The sequence below is a fragment of the Tetrao urogallus genome, assembly GCF_951394365.1.
Source record: "Tetrao urogallus genome assembly, chromosome: 14".
NCBI lineage: Eukaryota > Metazoa > Chordata > Aves > Galliformes > Phasianidae > Tetrao > Tetrao urogallus.
Window position 1 is genome coordinate 14,484,619 of NC_136827.1, and position 16,766 is coordinate 14,501,384.

The 16,766-nt window shown below is 39.5% G+C and overlaps 1 protein-coding gene across 2 annotated transcripts in view; it reads left to right on the forward strand.

Moving 5' to 3' along the window:
• Positions 1–1,305: 1,305 nt before the first annotated feature.
• The window catches only part of TRPC7 (transient receptor potential cation channel subfamily C member 7), a gene marked incomplete at both ends in the record, with an annotated part of 56,110 nt that continues 40,649 nt past the window's right edge, over positions 1,306–16,766 (forward strand). For both annotated transcript variants that reach the window (XM_079542345.1, XM_079542346.1), the window contains one exon: positions 1,306–2,058. In XM_079542345.1, the coding sequence (XP_079398471.1) occupies positions 1,306–2,058 (753 nt within the window). The remainder of the gene's footprint in view (positions 2,059–16,766) is intronic.

Genomic DNA, 16,766 nt, shown 5'->3' on the forward strand with positions numbered 1-16,766 from the left:
GCTTATTTCTTACATCTGCCTGCTGCAGCTTACATGCTCCTGAAAATTTTACCCAAGTGAATTAGGACTTGCAATCGGATTGAGTGCAAATGGCATTTGTGAAAGTGGTTTTGTTTTTACCTTCTTAGTCATGCTTTGCATTCTTTGAAGGTGGAAATTAACTTCATGTGCTTGGAACCTAACAGAGGGACCGTGATTTTGTTGAAATGCTATTGCAGCAAAATGTAAAAAGGGCTACAGTAAGATGGTACTGAATGCAAATTGTGAATGCTTCAAAAGCACGGGGAGATTTAGGATTTCTGCTGGTTTTATACAAGGGGGTGTTACTTCCCCTCTGAGCCCAGTTATACACAGCATAATTTTCTTTGGAGGTTCCAGAGAAGATGGCATAGAATAGTTTGGCTTCATCCAACCATCTCCAAGCGAAGGCATTTCAGCCACGTAATCAGTGGGGAAACTAATGACCCCTTCTCATCTGTTCCTTCCTTCGTCTTCTGTTGGTGGTCAAATATCTGCATCGTTGTTTTTCAACAGTAGCTCTCCGTAAGCTTCTTTCTCAGGAGTGATCCTGAAATGAGGGATTATACCTGTGTTTTACAATACTGGTCTCTGGATTTGAGTACTTGTATTTAGAGTAGCTGCCAACTGTATTTCAACATGAAAATTAGACAGTCATTCATTAAACTACTCTAGATCAGGAAAGAGAAAAATGGTATTATGTAGCATGGAAACAAGCAGTGAATGAAAAGGTGGTTTGTTTGTGCCAGCTGAAACTTAGCAGAATGCAATATATTTATTCCTGTTATTATATGTTATGATGTGTTCAAAACTAGATGCATATTTTTTAAGTTTATAGAATATAGTTTATTGGTCTGGTACAAGAGCTATTGATGTGCTGACCTTCTTTAGTTTACCTCATTAAGAGTAATTAGGAGAAATACTTTGTTATGGATACAGTTCCTAAACAAACAAGAAAAAATAATGTACTTGCACTGTTTTTTAAATGAAGTTCTCAAACTAAGAATGTTCTTGGCATTATTGTTGAAATCCAGTGTGTTGTAGATCAGGAAAAAACTTGCCTGTTATCCAGAAGAAAATATTCTTTATTCCATAGATATCCTAAATTATTTTAAATGCCTGGCTCAGAGCAGACAGAGCCAGCAAGATCAGATCATAACAATGCATTTCCAACTTTACTTCAAGTTACGTGGAGTTATGAATCTTCAAAAACATGACTTATGTTCCTTTGCGCTGTTTTGTTTTTCTTTTTTTTTCCCCAGGTTGAGAAACAGCAATTATAAAAACATGCATCGAAGGCACACAACCCTTCGGGAGAAGGGCCGCAGGCAGGCCATCCGGGGCCCAGCCTACATGTTCAATGAGAAGGGCACCAGCCTGACTGCAGAGGAGGAACGCTTTCTGGATTCTGCAGAATATGGCAACATTCCAGTCGTGCGAAAAATGCTGGAGGAGTCCAAAACCTTGAACTTTAATTGCGTTGATTATATGGGACAGAATGCCCTACAGTTAGCTGTAGGGAATGAGCATTTGGAAGTGACGGAGCTCCTCCTCAAAAAGGAGAATCTAGCTCGAGTTGGGGATGCGCTGTTGTTGGCCATCAGCAAAGGATACGTGCGCATAGTGGAAGCAATATTGAACCATCCCGCCTTTGCACAAGGGCAGCGTCTCACACTCAGTCCCCTTGAGCAGGAACTGAGAGATGATGATTTTTACGCCTACGATGAAGATGGAACTAGGTTTTCCCATGACATTACCCCTATCATACTTGCAGCCCACTGCCAGGAGTACGAAATTGTTCACATCTTACTTCTAAAAGGTGCACGGATTGAAAGGCCACATGACTATTTTTGCAAGTGCAATGAATGTACTGAGAAGCAGAGGAAAGACTCCTTTAGTCACTCTCGATCGAGAATGAATGCCTACAAAGGATTAGCCAGTGCTGCTTACTTGTCTCTTTCCAGCGAAGACCCTGTCCTTACTGCTTTAGAATTAAGCAATGAATTGGCCAGACTAGCCAACATTGAAACTGAATTTAAGGTAACTTACTTCCATGGCATTTTTTCGTGGGTCAGATGTGTTCAGTGTTCTTTCAGTGTGTATTTCACACATTTGATCAAGTAGTGGCTTTCACTCTTGGGGGGAGGAAACAGAAAGTATAGAATCTGTCTATGTGTGTTCACAACACACAGATCCAGATCAGTACGCATTCTGCAGCTAATAAGTTTTTGGAACTGAATACTGCATATTGTATCAGTGCTCTCCTTACTGGGAATTTTTATATTGTACTCTATGATTGCTTAGAATCTTTAGTTTGAAGCAGGAATAAAGCTTAAATTATTTTATTCCAAAAATGAAGACTCAGCTCCTGTAAGAAAGGTAAGTCTTTTTAACTGCTCAGTGTATTTTTAGAAGCAGAGCTCTAGAATCTGGTGTAATTGATTGAGAATCCAGAACATCTAGTTCTGTTCCAATGATAAAAGGTATAAATTAAGCACTTTTGGTTTTCTGCAAAGTAATTAAAATTGCATTTCAACTTAATGGTTGAGTACTCCATCTCTGTATGATGAATTTCATTAAAAAGGAGGGGAGAAATAATAAAGAAATTGTTATGAAGTCAATTACCATGCCAAACAACGGTGGAACTTGCAGAACTCTCTGACAAGTTATTCAACATTTGCATTATCATAATGAGTTTGTAAATGTCCAATGTCATTTGCATTATTTCTCTAAGTCATTTACATCTCATAAATAGCATCGTCTCCCTTTATAAAATAAATTAGTCATGAGAAAACTCATTTTCAGTGGTTCAGTCATCAACTTTAAGCTGTTTTCTGACTTACAACTATTGTGCAGCTACAATCACGATCAATGACACTGGGGTAATAAAGCATACATTGTGAGTAAACTTGGGTAGAATGCCAGCCAGAAATCCATTATTTTTAATTTAGAAAACTATTCAAGTGTTAAAGCATCCATTTCATGACTTAAAGCTACATGATTGCTAATCTAAATCTGACAAGAAGCATGATCTCAAGCTGTTACCTTTGAAACAGTGTAGTAAGTATAACAAGTGGAAAAATACCCAAACCATGGACCTTTGAGGCAATAAAATTAGGGCAAAATCTTACAGTGTCCTTTTTTTTCCCCTTATGAATCAGAATTGGAAGACCACAACAGTTGAAAAGAGAGTTGTTTTTTTTCTCTCTCTGTCCTAGAAGAAGTCTCACTGCGTCTTCTGAGACAGCTGCTGAAGTGAGGGTTATTTTGGTGTGAAACCACGTGGGTTCACCCAAATTGTTAACGACATTAATATCTCATTAACGTTCCTTCTTCTTCTCAGTAGAGGACTGTCTCCTTGTGCGGAGCATGAGCAGTCTCAGTATTGCATGCCTGTCAGCTCTGATAAGAGTCTTGCTGAAGAAATGCAAATCTACCAGAATCCCTCCTTTTGTTCATAGAGCTGCCAGCGTAGTCTAGACTGGCATTGGCAGGTACATGAATCCTCCAGGAGCAAACGAGATGGAATGCTGAATAGTCTCGTGATGGTTGGCCTCCATCTCCCCAGGCTGACAAACGGATGTGAATAAATCAAGAAAGGAAAATCACTAGAAAACATTCGCCAGTTTACTGTATTTTCAGGAATGTTTTCCAATTTTGCTGCCCAGTGAGAAGCTTCTGTGCAAAACACACGTATGTATATTAATCAGGTACCTCTGATAAGCTGACCCAGTAGTTTACTTTCACATTCTTTTAATATATTGCCATTTCTAGAAATAACAAATATCTCAAGATTATGATGTACTTTGCTGTAGATGAAAATCAAATTATGTATGTATTCAAAAATATTTATTCTTATTAACATAATCAACGTGGCCCAGAATACAGCAGGAGCTTTTTTCACTGAATATGACATTTTGAGAATTTATTTCTAGAAAAGAATGCATTCATTGGAGATGTGTTTAAGAAGTCCATAAATTAGGAAAAATGTATGAAACCAAACAAGCTCCAGAGGTCTTCTTTTGTGTGCATCTTAAAATAATATTTTCCACAACTTCATAGTTTGTATTGCTGAGGTTCTGTAGTTACCATCAGTGCTCCACAACTATATAGAATTATCCCTTGGAATTATTTTGAATCAGGTAATTATGCACAGTCTTAACAATGCAGTTTTCAAGAGGAACAAAAAGTCCTTGAAACTGAAGGACACAAGTAAGATTTTAATAATGTAGGTGAAGAAATAGTAATTAAGGGCTAGATCACCTACCTCTGAAGAAACTCTTAGCATGAGATAATTAAAATATAAATGCAGAGCCTCTCACCTGCTGCTTGCTGCCCTCAATCACTAATGCACCATTCATAGCAGTATTATTGAGGTTAAAATGGAAGCCTGGACGTGTAATAGAATCTCACTGCTGACCTTTGGCAGCACTTCTGCTGACTGATCAATAGGTCTTTAATATTGAGAGATGTTCTGGGTTACCAATCTGGGTGGATATGCTGCCCTATTGAACTCCTTTCTTGATGTGCTGATTTAGGCTCCGAAGGAAGATCAAGGCAGTCATTTACAATGTAAATTCCCCCATGTAGAAAGGAGCAGTGGAGACTCAGAACTGGAAGAAAGGTGGAAACTGACAGAGCCGATGGATGCCAGTGGTTTTATTGGAGCAGATCGACTATTGGGTTAAATCACTGCTTTTTCAGTCAAGCTGAGATGAAACTGCAGAAGATGAGGATCTGTCCAGCTACCTACAATAAATGCATACTCTCAAATAAGCCATTATTTCAAGTAAATCTGATTTTTGCAAGGCTTACTTATAAGGGGGGAAAAAAAAGAAAAATGTGAAATATTGTTACATTTATACAGAAATTATTTAATTTTTTAACTTTCAATTCTCTAATGTCTAAGTCCTCCCAAAAAGAATCAAACAAAAAAACTACAAAGCTTTTTAATAAGCACTAGAAAACAAATTGCTTTCAGAGACGTATTCTGTGAGTCTAAAAATGTGTAATTCAATCAGAATATCGTCCTCTCCCAAAAATTATTGTACTGGTTGTTTCAGCTGAGAATTGTCGCAATTTGAATGCATTAAATGACCTGGCAGTTAGCCTAAAAATGAACCAGGCAGGAAAGTCATCCAGTGTGTATTCTTGAAATTTCGGAATACCTCCCAGTATTTGTACATGTTGCATGCATCTCATATTGTGCTTCTAAGTAGAGCTGAGTGTTAAACACAGCTGGCTATAAAAGGAGGTGTTAAGTATCTGAAGCTCCAGGGGGAGGCTGTGCTTTTACTCAAACTGAAAGATCTATGTACACTCCCATTTCTTTCAAAGTTGGCAGACCTTGAGCATGAGTCATAAAGCAAATAATCCTTCTGTCTTCGATCAGTGAATCCTGTTTGTTTTGCTCGTGCAAGTAAGCTTCCAGTATGAATAACATAGGCAGGATTTGTCCACACAAATAAGACATTGCCTGTGAATCCAACTGGTAAAGGCTGCTCTTCTCTCCAGTCCAGGGAAATCAATCTTCCTCATGTCACCTTGGCATGAAGCTGGATGCAGATTTCTTCCCAGATATTGGCTCTTCACAGCCAGGTGACTCTTCTAGGACTGAGATATTAATAGCAGAGTCAATAGAATCATTTCTGTGTGTCCACTGATCTCCTTTTGGAGATAATCTTTCTAGCAAACAGTCTGCAGAAATGTTTGCACCTTGCAACTTAAAGGCAGCATCAGGCCTTATTACAACACTTCACATCCTGCAAACAGAGAGAAAGAGCAGTAGCTCTGCTCTTTTTTTTAAGCTGTGATGGAGCACTCCTCTTTCTGGTGGGATCCCAACCCACACCCAGGTTTGTTTTGCAGCCTGGCATGCTCCAAAATACACGACATGCTTTGGGTGGTGAAGACAATCAGCCAATTCATTCTATTTAGCAATCCAGACAAATTCAATTACAGAATCACAAAGGAAGCTGTGAAAAATCTCATGAATTGTATGTGGTAAATAAGTTCTCAGCTCCTGTTGACTAAAATATTACTGAAGGTGTGATCAAAACCACCACCTGGAAAACATATGGTGTGTGCTCTTTGTTTATCAATCCTACCAACACTTTCTGTTCATTTACTATAGCACATGTTTTGTTTCTACCTGCCATATCTCTTGCTGATGCTCTCTGATTGACTGTAGTGCTTTCCCTAAACGATTTCAAGATCCAAAAGTGACCTTATCCTGTCTGTGTGTGTATGTGGCACATCTGGGCTCAGCTGGTTGATGGGCTGTGCCTGGCTGCTGCCCTATTTATGGGGAGCATTGGCTTGTGTGGCAGCAAGTCAAGTGTGTAGCTGCCTACAGAGATATGCCTGCTAGGAACTGCTTGTCATTTCAGTGGGGCTGCAGTAATGTGAGACAGCTGAGACTCAAAGCCATGAACCCTCAGGGAACTAAAAAGAATGGCAAAACATCCCAGGAGACTTAATGGCATGTATCAGTTAGGGATGATCTGGCATTCCTGCAATGAAACTTTTGCTCCTGTAACTCAGTACTACTTTTTTCTACCTAGGTCGTTAATAGAATGTGCTTGGCCAAAACATTGTAAGAAAAATAACCTTGTAAAATTCCTATGCATTTCTTGCTTTATCTCTGCAAACGTGGAATTTGCACCAGACCGACCGTACGCTGAGTGATAGTAGTGACACTGATACATAGTACTGCTGCTGCAAGACAATATGCACTGCTGTATCTGATTATAACTTGCTGAAAAGCTGCAGTTCTGTCCAAACAGAAGAATCTCTTTGGCATTTTTGTTCTCAGGACTGCCTGGAGGCATTCCCTAAGTTTATTTTCATTCCCATGAAAATAAAGACACTGCTGTGGGAATCTTCCTAATTAACTTCATGAACACTCTTGTAAATCAATAACTTTTTTTCTACTCTGACCAATTCTTCCACGAGTGATCCTTTTATCCCTCCATAATCCCTTGCTTCAATATTCTCTCTGGCATGCATCTTCCCTCTGACACCTTTTATTAGTGATATTTATTATTTCTGCAAGATGCTTACTGATGCCTCAGTGTTTTTATCTGGTCTTCCAGTTTTTTGTGTAATTTTCCAGCTATTTTGTTCTTTTTCTTTCATCCAGAGAGGATTTGTTCTTTTACAAACCTTGTTCTTTTACATCCTTGTTAGCTTTGCTGTTTCACTTTGCTGAGTTTTAGGAAGAGAAGACAGAGGGAACTTCTAAAGTCTCCATTGCAGGGAATATACTCACTCCTTTTTACTGCTGCTTTTACTTTCTTCTTCACAAATACCACTGGTCTTACCCAGCACCTGTTTCGAAAATCAAGCACCGCCATCATAAAATCTATTGAAAATATTAATTTCCAAAAATGATTTTCAACTATTTCCAACTGATGTCTTTTTTTGCACCACGTCTGCGCACAGCTGCAAAGGATCTGCTGTTTCTCCTCCTGTGAGTTCTCTGATAACTGCTCCAAAAAGCGCTGCTCAGTAGTGAAAACCACCTCTCCTTGCATCCCTTTCCTCTGCTGTCTCTTGTGTCTCATTGCTAAATTCCCAATTGAGAGAGCAGGCCAGCAGTTTATTCAGCTTTATCTCAAATTAATGCTTGATGACTCTGCCCTTTGATGTTGGGCCAGAACATCCCTTTCTGATGCTTCTTACTCTGTAATCTGGGTTCTAATTAGATCATCTTCTGTTTCTCCTATTGGCTCTATGCTACATCAATATCTTTGGCTCCTCAAAGGGAAATCCTTGCTGCCTTTCAGGCCATCTTGGTACACAGTGTTAAAAGGATGAACTCAAGTTGTGAATCTTCTACCCAAATAAGTATAACCTCTGCAAACGAAGATAAAAACCATCCAATGCAAAATGTACCTTCAGTGCACAAGGCAAAAGAGTTATTTTTGTGATGAAAGCTGCTATTTCTAAAGGTACATGTATGGGAACTACTGAGTCACAGCCTGAACCTCTGATTGATCACCTGAGGTGAACCATGAGCCAGCCAGAGGAGCACAGGTGAAGGCAATTCACCTGTGCTGCTGGAAGGGGTGGGGCCAGGCTCCACCTCTCCTAGACCTATTGAAGAGCTGGCTACCAGGGGGGAAGGATCTCTTCTGGAGATTGCCTCTATTGGCGTTTTGTGGTGAGCCCAGCCGAAGGGTAAGCCATCCATTTTATTCTCTTTCATTGTCACTGTCTACTTTGCCTAACTCTCTTGATTGTATTGTGATTATAACATCTTGATCTCTATTGATTATACAGTACAATAGTAACTTGTAACTTTTTGTTTTGAGTTGGGGGATGGATATGAACATTTCCAGGCCAGTCTTTAATGAGAACATTATTTGTTCTTCGAGATGGGGTCAAGGATGCGGTTTGGTATTTTTTAGCTTAAGAAAAGAATTGTCTTCCTTTTTCTTTTCACTCTCACCTAAAAACCATTTATCCAGACTGCCTTGAAAATGTGCACTTAAAACATATGCTGCTTCTTCTTTAAAAATTCTCTCTAGTTTTCAAATACATAAGCAGGTACAGCCAATTACCCAGCTCACGGTACAGGAAGGAATCAAGCTGGAAAACAAGCTCCTATTATTAAAATTTTAATTTATCGGATGAAATTAAATATTAAAATAAGAGAGCAAATAAGGAGTGATGGTGGAAGTAGCCTGGGAGAAGGAAAATACATTTAAGCCTCACAGTGAAATGTGTGTTTTGCTCACAGAGTGGGGCTCTGCATGTGAGGAACTCATTTGCTGTGATGTTCTTTTTCAACCACAAATCCATAAATATTAAATTGTAAATTGGATTTTTCTTGAGAGCTAAACTGATTAGCCACATTTTGCATTGGTTTGTAGCAGGAACTATTGAAATATATTAATGTACAGAAAGAATCCTTCTGCCTTTTTCTTTTTTCTTTTTTTTTTTTTTTTGAAGAAAATTCTCTTCTGTGGTTCCATTTATATTTGTATAAATTAAGAAGTATGCTCTCTATCTGGGGAACTGTTCCTGTGAGTGCTTTCTCTATGCCTGTTCTGTGATTAAATCATTTTCTTCCTGGCACGTTGCCCAAGCAAAATGGTTTTACAATGCTGCATGAGAAGGAAATCTCCAAAGCTTTTCAGAATGGGTTTGGTCAATGCCAAAGCTATGGTGCCTGGAGCCGTCTTCAAAAATATGCCTGTATGTGTGAACATGAAGGTATGTTAGCATCTGTCTGTATCTATTCACTGTAAAGCAGAGTAGTGGATGCTATGATTCACAGTGAAGGGTATAACTCAGCCACCTACAACCCACATCTGCACTTGGAACAAGAAAGACCATTATTCATGAAAGCTGTAACTCTAGTGACAGCACAACTCACTGTGCAACTGCAGAAAATTGGATCCTGGTCACTGCTTACAAGGCCATTTAGCCTACTTTTTGGGTGATTGAGTGACATTATTGCTAAATCTGCCAGCTGATGTTCGAGAAAAAGAAAGAGAAATCTTTTAAAAGTCAATGGAATGCTTTCTGCAGGGAAATGTTCTGATCTCTGTCCCAGAGGAACAAGCCCTTGAGAATACTGAAAGAATGGATGGGAAAAAAGATTCAACAGGTCTAACCAGAGATGTGTCAGTGTAAGAAACCTGAATATTTTCGTTTTGTCCCCTTCAAAAAAACCTGTTTGGAGGAAATATGTAGTCCTGTGCTAATTTTACTGAGCCATTATTGAAATATATTTGAATGCAAAATACCTTATATAGTGTAGTTTTAATATATTAATGTATTAATATATTTAATATATAGTGTGTTTTAATATATTCAGGAGATGAATAATCTCCTTTCATTCTTTATAAAACTAAAATTTTTGGTAATGAATACGAGAGTCTCAAATTCAGACCATGTCTGAATTTTCTGTAGTCAGCCTGAAGCGTAATATATCTTGTAATGGGTTGATGAGGAATGTGAGGTGTTTTGACAGCAGGCAACAAATAATTCAGAAATAATTTCAAAAATTTAATTACGTATAAAGACTTCAGCCTTCCACAACATTATTAATTTTGTATTTTGTAATAGCTTTATTGTGGAAGCAAAACTCCAGTATTTGGTTAAAATCATGGCTCCTTTGACCATCATATCCTCTTGGGATTTGCTGAAACCATGATTTCATCCTCACTCCTAAAAGAACTATCTAAAGTGGGTCTGGTTACTGGGCACTGCTTATAGGTTCCTCACTTTGTATAAATGAGAAATAATCTGTTGCATCTCAGATGAAGAGATCCATCAGAAAAATCTAATCCGTCAGCTGTTGTTTTGGTCAGTAGGATTCGTGCTCTGCCACAAACTTTACCAACGGCCTGGACTGTCCCACAGCAGTGTATCTTTGTCTCTCCAGTCCTGGCTGCTGAGGGATTCTCATTTGTGCCTCAGCTGTGTCCCTGCTGTCTCCGTAGAGGAGCAGCTCGTGTTGTCTGCAGGCATTGCTGCTAGTAGCACTGTGATAAATAGGGGGAATAATTTGGCCAGTTGCCTGAGTTTAGTTAACAAAGACAGAGTGCTTTCCTTTCTTACCCACTGAGCGTGCAAGGCAAAATGAGCCTTGGTGTTCTGACTGGGTGCATCTATCGGTGGAAACTCTGACAGGGCTCCTGCCACCTGTATCTGGCTGCTGCTACAGGAGAGGAGAGATGTGTTGGTCCTTCCCATGCCAGCCACCAGATCCTCCTGCAACAAGTGCAAAGTCTCTGTGACTTTGAGTGTGCCCTTACTCACAATCGTTTTAGAGAGTGGTGTTTTTTTCTCTTCTTTTCAGAATGGTTATAGGTCTAAAATTACACAGTAATACAATTACCCTCCCTCCTCCCCTCAGCACTAAATGCTACCAAGAGGGAACACTCTAGAGCGCCAAAGATGAAGACATTTTTCAGAAAGATGAAATCAAATTATTAGTGAGGCAAACAGATGGAAAACGATGCTATCACAATTGCACTATCAGAGTAACACAATATTGGTAAGCTTTGTGTTTAATTAGAAACATCAAATGCCCAAGCTTTCAGCTAATACCAGCATCAGTTTTTAGGGAATAGTTAACAGCCAAGCAATTTGTTATGAGCAAGATAACTGGTTTCCAACGACTGCTGCTTATTATTCACGTTGGGCAAGGATATCTACTGCAACTACAAATGAGCATAATTAGGACCATAGCTCTGAATGGAATAATAATATTAGATCAGCAGATGGGAGAATAAAGTCAGGTACATTTATCCAAGGCACTGTAGGGAATTCACATCATATTAATGAATATAAACGAAGTAATGCATTCGGAGCTTTTCAAGTCCAATATCAAAGTGGACTTTGCAGATGGGAAGTGATTTAGTTTAGCACTCATTGTGTTTGTAATTGTTGTTATTGTAGATAATTATAATGAACCCGGCCCCACTGCATCTAAGCAGACTATCCACGAGATTGTGGGTAAACAGGAATGATATACAAATAATTTTACATTAGCACAAACTGGCGGTAGGTACTTCAGTGTCTGTTGTTTTTGGCATTTACGTGATCAAAAATGCCAATTCCTGGAAAGTAATTTGTTGCAGAGAATTTTACACCACTGTAGTGTGAAAACTACTCATTGCCAAGCATGTCATTTCATGAGAATTAGCAGAGCATTATCTTGAAATGTGTACTTTGTCCTTTATAAAGAGAAGCTGTTGATGACAGGACACAGGGAAATAGACTCTCTCCTTTGCTAAGCAAGTATTACCTGCACTTTGAACACCAGAGCATTTGCTTAATACCTCTGAACAGCCTGTCCTATTTATGTGACATCCAGGGACTCTATAGTTTATCTTCTGGAAACAGGTGTTTCAGCATAGGCATTCAAATGAGCCTGAGAAAATCTGCAGGAAGGTAAAAAAAAAAAAAAAAAAAAAACCTTTTAATTTGTTGAGCAATTAAAAGCGCGTGGCTTACTTGTGATGTGTGTTTGAAAACCAGCTGAGGTTATGTGAAAGAGAAAGATGCCAAGCATTAAAATGCCTTATTATGTTGAAAAGCTTCTATGCCAGCCTTGAGATTTTAAATACTCTGATTTTTAAAAAAAAGTTGTCAACCAACATCATTTCTGCTCTAAGTGCGTTTGAATGTCTTCAGAGAGATGGAAGAAGACTTTCGTTCTCCACTGAATAACACTGATTTTTTTCTGTGCTCACATGCACTGTAGAGGTGCCCAGTGACAGTGCTTGTGAGGAAGAGGTGACATTGTGGGAAAGGAGTGCAGGAGCTGGAGGTGTCCTTCAAGCAACTTCTTTGATGCCTATTCAAAATGGTAATGCCCCTTTTGGGGTGAAAACTTCCAGTAAGTCAAGAGAGACATTAATTTCAGTGTTCATAGGCTCATGAAACTTATTTTAATTTGGAACTAGAAAAAAATTCTGTCAAAGTGCTTTAAAAAACTGTAGAGGGGACTGATTTTAAAATCTTTCAATCTAGGAAACCTGAAGTTTTGGCTAATGACTTGGGAATGGCCTTCAGTCTCAAAACACAGCTTTTTCCTAAGATTATGTGATCAGATTCTTGTAGTTACTTCCTCATATAATACATTTTACCACGATAAATGGTAAAAAATAAGTTTTAAAAACTGCATAGGAAGAGGCTTTAAAGAAAACATAAAAATGAAATGTTTTGCACGTTCCAATGTTTTATTGGCAGAAAGAACATGTAGAACTGACCTGTTGGCTTTTATCCTACAGAAGCTGTGTTTATTACTTAAACAGTTTCCCAAAATTAATTGCTGGTAGAGACATAAAAGAGAGGAAAACAGTAGAAATAAGATGGGGACATTTCTTCTGCTTTTTATTTTACCCACTCAAAAATTCTTGGAATTTTCAGTAATAAACCAATTTATTGGATCTTTTTCTTGTGTTTATCACTTTAAATAATAAGCTTTATTCTGCATTCAGTATTATGAACCAATAATGGATATAAATTATAGTGCACAATGAGGTTTTTACTGAGGGGAAAAAAATAAAAGAAAAAAAGAAACAGCCTTCTGCTCGACATAATAAATGTTAGATTACATCTGCTCTACCATTAATGATAAACTTCTGCAGCAGGTTACTCAAACCACCACCAGACCTGTGCAAATACAAGAAATTTTAAACAGATTTCCTGATTCCACGGTGGAAAATCCTTAACAGCACCTCAGCAAGTTGTTGAACACGTTGGTGTATTTGCTGGGGAACAACCCCAAGGTGAACTGCAGGGTCGGTGGGTTGGTTTCATACAGCTCCACCCCCTCGTTGAAGAGACGTTGTCTCAGAGGTCAGCCTCTGCAGTGCATATGAAGAGATGAATTGCAGCCAGAAAGCCTGACCTAGAGAGGAGAAAAGAGGTACAAAAAAAGCCACTGCAACAATAAATCATTCAGTGCAGCTGCCATTGAAACTCCTGCAGCAGTGCATGGGATGATATTTTCATGGCTTCTTGGAAGCCACACAATTTTTGGTCCTCACTCAAAGCATACTGTTTTTTTTCTGGAGTTCTTTGGCCAAAACTAAAGTGAGCACAGCTCTGTCTGATTTGCCCTTGGCCTCTTTTGTAGCACATATCTCTTGTTGTCTCCTAACACTCCCTTACAGGATTTAACGGCACCCTTAGCCTTGAGGCATGGCTCCTCTGCAGCTCCCCACTGCAGCCCAGCACTGCAGGAAGCAGGCAGGTGCCCTCCTTATCTCTGCTGCATTTAGAAAGGACCAAACTGTTTGGAAAACAACACAGAAACATTTTTGAAATGTCAAACTTACATTTGAACAGCTTGTTTATTAAATTATGCTCTTTGGGGGTGAAGAAGTCAAGGTCTAGTTCATTGCAAAATGAACAAGTGGCATCTGTTGCTACCTCCAGACATGCTTAACAAGAAGTACCTGAGGAGTAAAATGCTTTAAATGAGCACTTAGCTTCATTTTCAGAGATATGCCCACTGGATATGACAGAAAGCTCCTAAAAAATTGCTGATGTGCTCCCATTTAGAAAGCACAAGAGCACAAACCAACTAGATGTTGCGCTGTCTGGAAAACTAACTGTAGAGGCTTGGCATCATCTATGCATACAGGCATTTAGCCTGGGAAGAATAGAAACGCACTCATCTGCAATCAAAGATACCAGCACTTAAATGCACAGTCGGTGGAGCCCTGGGGAATGGACTCTGCCCCTGAGACGTGACCATGGTGACAGAAGCAGTGTTAGAGCCCTTCTTAGCATCTCCTCCTGTTTCCTTCCCTCCTACAGACCTTGTGCTTTTTCCTTTGGAAGCATATGGCTGGTCACAGGCTGTGTAAATACCCAGAAGGAAATTGGTCCAACAGCTTCTTAGCTGGCTTTTGCATTTTTCATGTGAAATCTAATTAGTAAATATTTCTAAGCACTTTGACTACTTGTCATGATTGTTATTTAAAAAGCATGATTCAAATCTAGCATGTAATGTTATTGGCTTGCCTCCTCCTTTCTCTTGCCTTTGTTTTCTTTCTACATGCATTGTTATCTGGGGGCATTTTCTGCTGGTTTTCACAGATTTCCTTCTGCATTTTATTCTCTTTCTGCTGCTCCTCAAAATGATAATCCAATGCATTGCAATATTTCTCTCCACGATATATGTGTACGTGTGACATAAACTAAACAGAGAGCCAAATCTTCAAGGAGACACTGAGAACACAGCACATTTTAAGCTAGGCAGAAGTGCCAGATTTACTGCCAAATACACAGCTCCTGCACTGCTCACAAAAGAGAGGTTGGATATAGAAAGTATGCACCATGCAGTCAATCTGCGGTTGCACTGGAAACACACAGATGTTTTCTGGTGCCATGATAGACCCAGTCATGGGTGGGGAATGTGCATGGCCACGTGTTCTAGAAGTCTTGGACCTGTGTGGAAACCCTTGCAATGGAGTGGGACAGATTCACAGGGCAGGCAATATTTAAAGGACAGAGTTTTAATATAATAATATAATAATATGATAGCAGAAATACAAGTTACAGCTTGAAGCGGTGATGGAGCACCTGGTGGGAAGGTGGGACCAACCCAGGGGAGCTCAGGTGCATGCAATGCAGTTGAGTGCCCAGAAGGGGTGGAACCAGGATTCACCCCTTCCCAGATCTCATTTAAGGGTTGGCAGTACAGGTGAGAGCTCCTCCTAGGAGATCCCTGTATACCTCAGCCTTCTGGAGGTAAGCAGCTTCTTTATTTCTTTGCATGCTACTGTCGTATTTGAGCAGATCCTCACTTGCTGCATCCTAGGGCCTTGCTGTTATTGCTGTGGTTTCTATTGTGTTTCAGATAGAAGTCCTAGCTATCCAGCTTCCTCCCCCTTTTCCTATTAGATTTTTATTTAGCAGGGAAGTGCATATATTGGTAAACAACATTAGCCTGTGTTTTCTTTAATTGAAAAAGGTGGTAGGAAAAATCATTCTGATAAAGATATGTAGTTGTGTCACCCCTTGAGTATTCATCTGTGATATTCACTTTTCTGGACATCTAGACTAGGTTCAGTAGGTGCTAAAAGAACAAGATAGTAGTAAAAACTAGGAATCTGGGAATTATCTCTGCCTGGAAAATCTAGTGATGGCTTGTGCTTCCTGCTTTGCTCTTTGTGCATGTTATTTGGAAGAAATTATCAGAGTGAATTTAATTAAATGTCCTAAATGGTGACAGAGTGGTTTTCATGACTGGTGCACTTATACAGGTTGTTTTGTATTCATGTGTTGTTTGCCATTGTGTGGGTCTGCGGCCCACTGTGCTGTGAGTTATCTACAACAACTAGGAGAAAAAAGAAAAGTGAAATGTAAGCTTCAGCACATTGCTTGGAAGTATTTCATCAGCATCAGTAAGACTAAAACCTACAACGTTCTCTTAAGCCTGGGACTGAAAAGGCAGAGGGCTCAGCAGTGATTTTGAGGGTGGTTGAGGATGTATGCAAAATGGCTTCATCCTCTTTCTCCTGAGCCATTGATGCTACTTCCTACTTCAGTTAGGAGGGACCCATAAGGATCATTGATTCTAGTTTCTGGAAATGCATGTGCAGAGCTGACATTTAGAGGTCAGCACCTCTGGATGAGGTAGTTCCTCTCTGATCCTTGACATGACTGACGTTTGGAACAGATTGTTTGGAGATGGGGTGGATGGCCCATCTTTGGAGACATCCACAGCCAGGCTGGATGAAGTTGTGAGCAACCTGATCTGGCTGTGGGTGTCTCCGTTCAGGAGGGTTGGACTATGTGGCCTTTAAATGTCCCTTGCAACTCTAAGGACTCTATGAAACAGCAGTTGGATTGTTTTGTTCATTTTGGTTTGTGTTTGTTAGCTAATCGAGAGAGATGGCTGCTTTTACTTCATGTTTCACATCATTTCTCAACTTTTACTCAGGCTGTATCGCTCTGACCTGAAAGAGCCCTCTTCTGGAGAAATCTGGGTGGTTTGGAACAGATGCAGAGATATGACAGAGTTCACTTAGAACATAATCAGCAGATAATAATAGGGTACTCAGAGAAATTGCAGTGAATGACAAGTATCATCAGCCTTTTCAAAACAGCAGAATCAGACATTTTTAACTCCACATGCACAACGGTGTCAGGAGAAGCAGGAAATAGCTAATCTTTAACTCTTATGTTCTAGCTTTAAAAAAAATGATATTGTAAAATTGCAAAGGGAGATGCATTATCGTAGGAGAATCACTGAGCACTGTGTGTTCTCA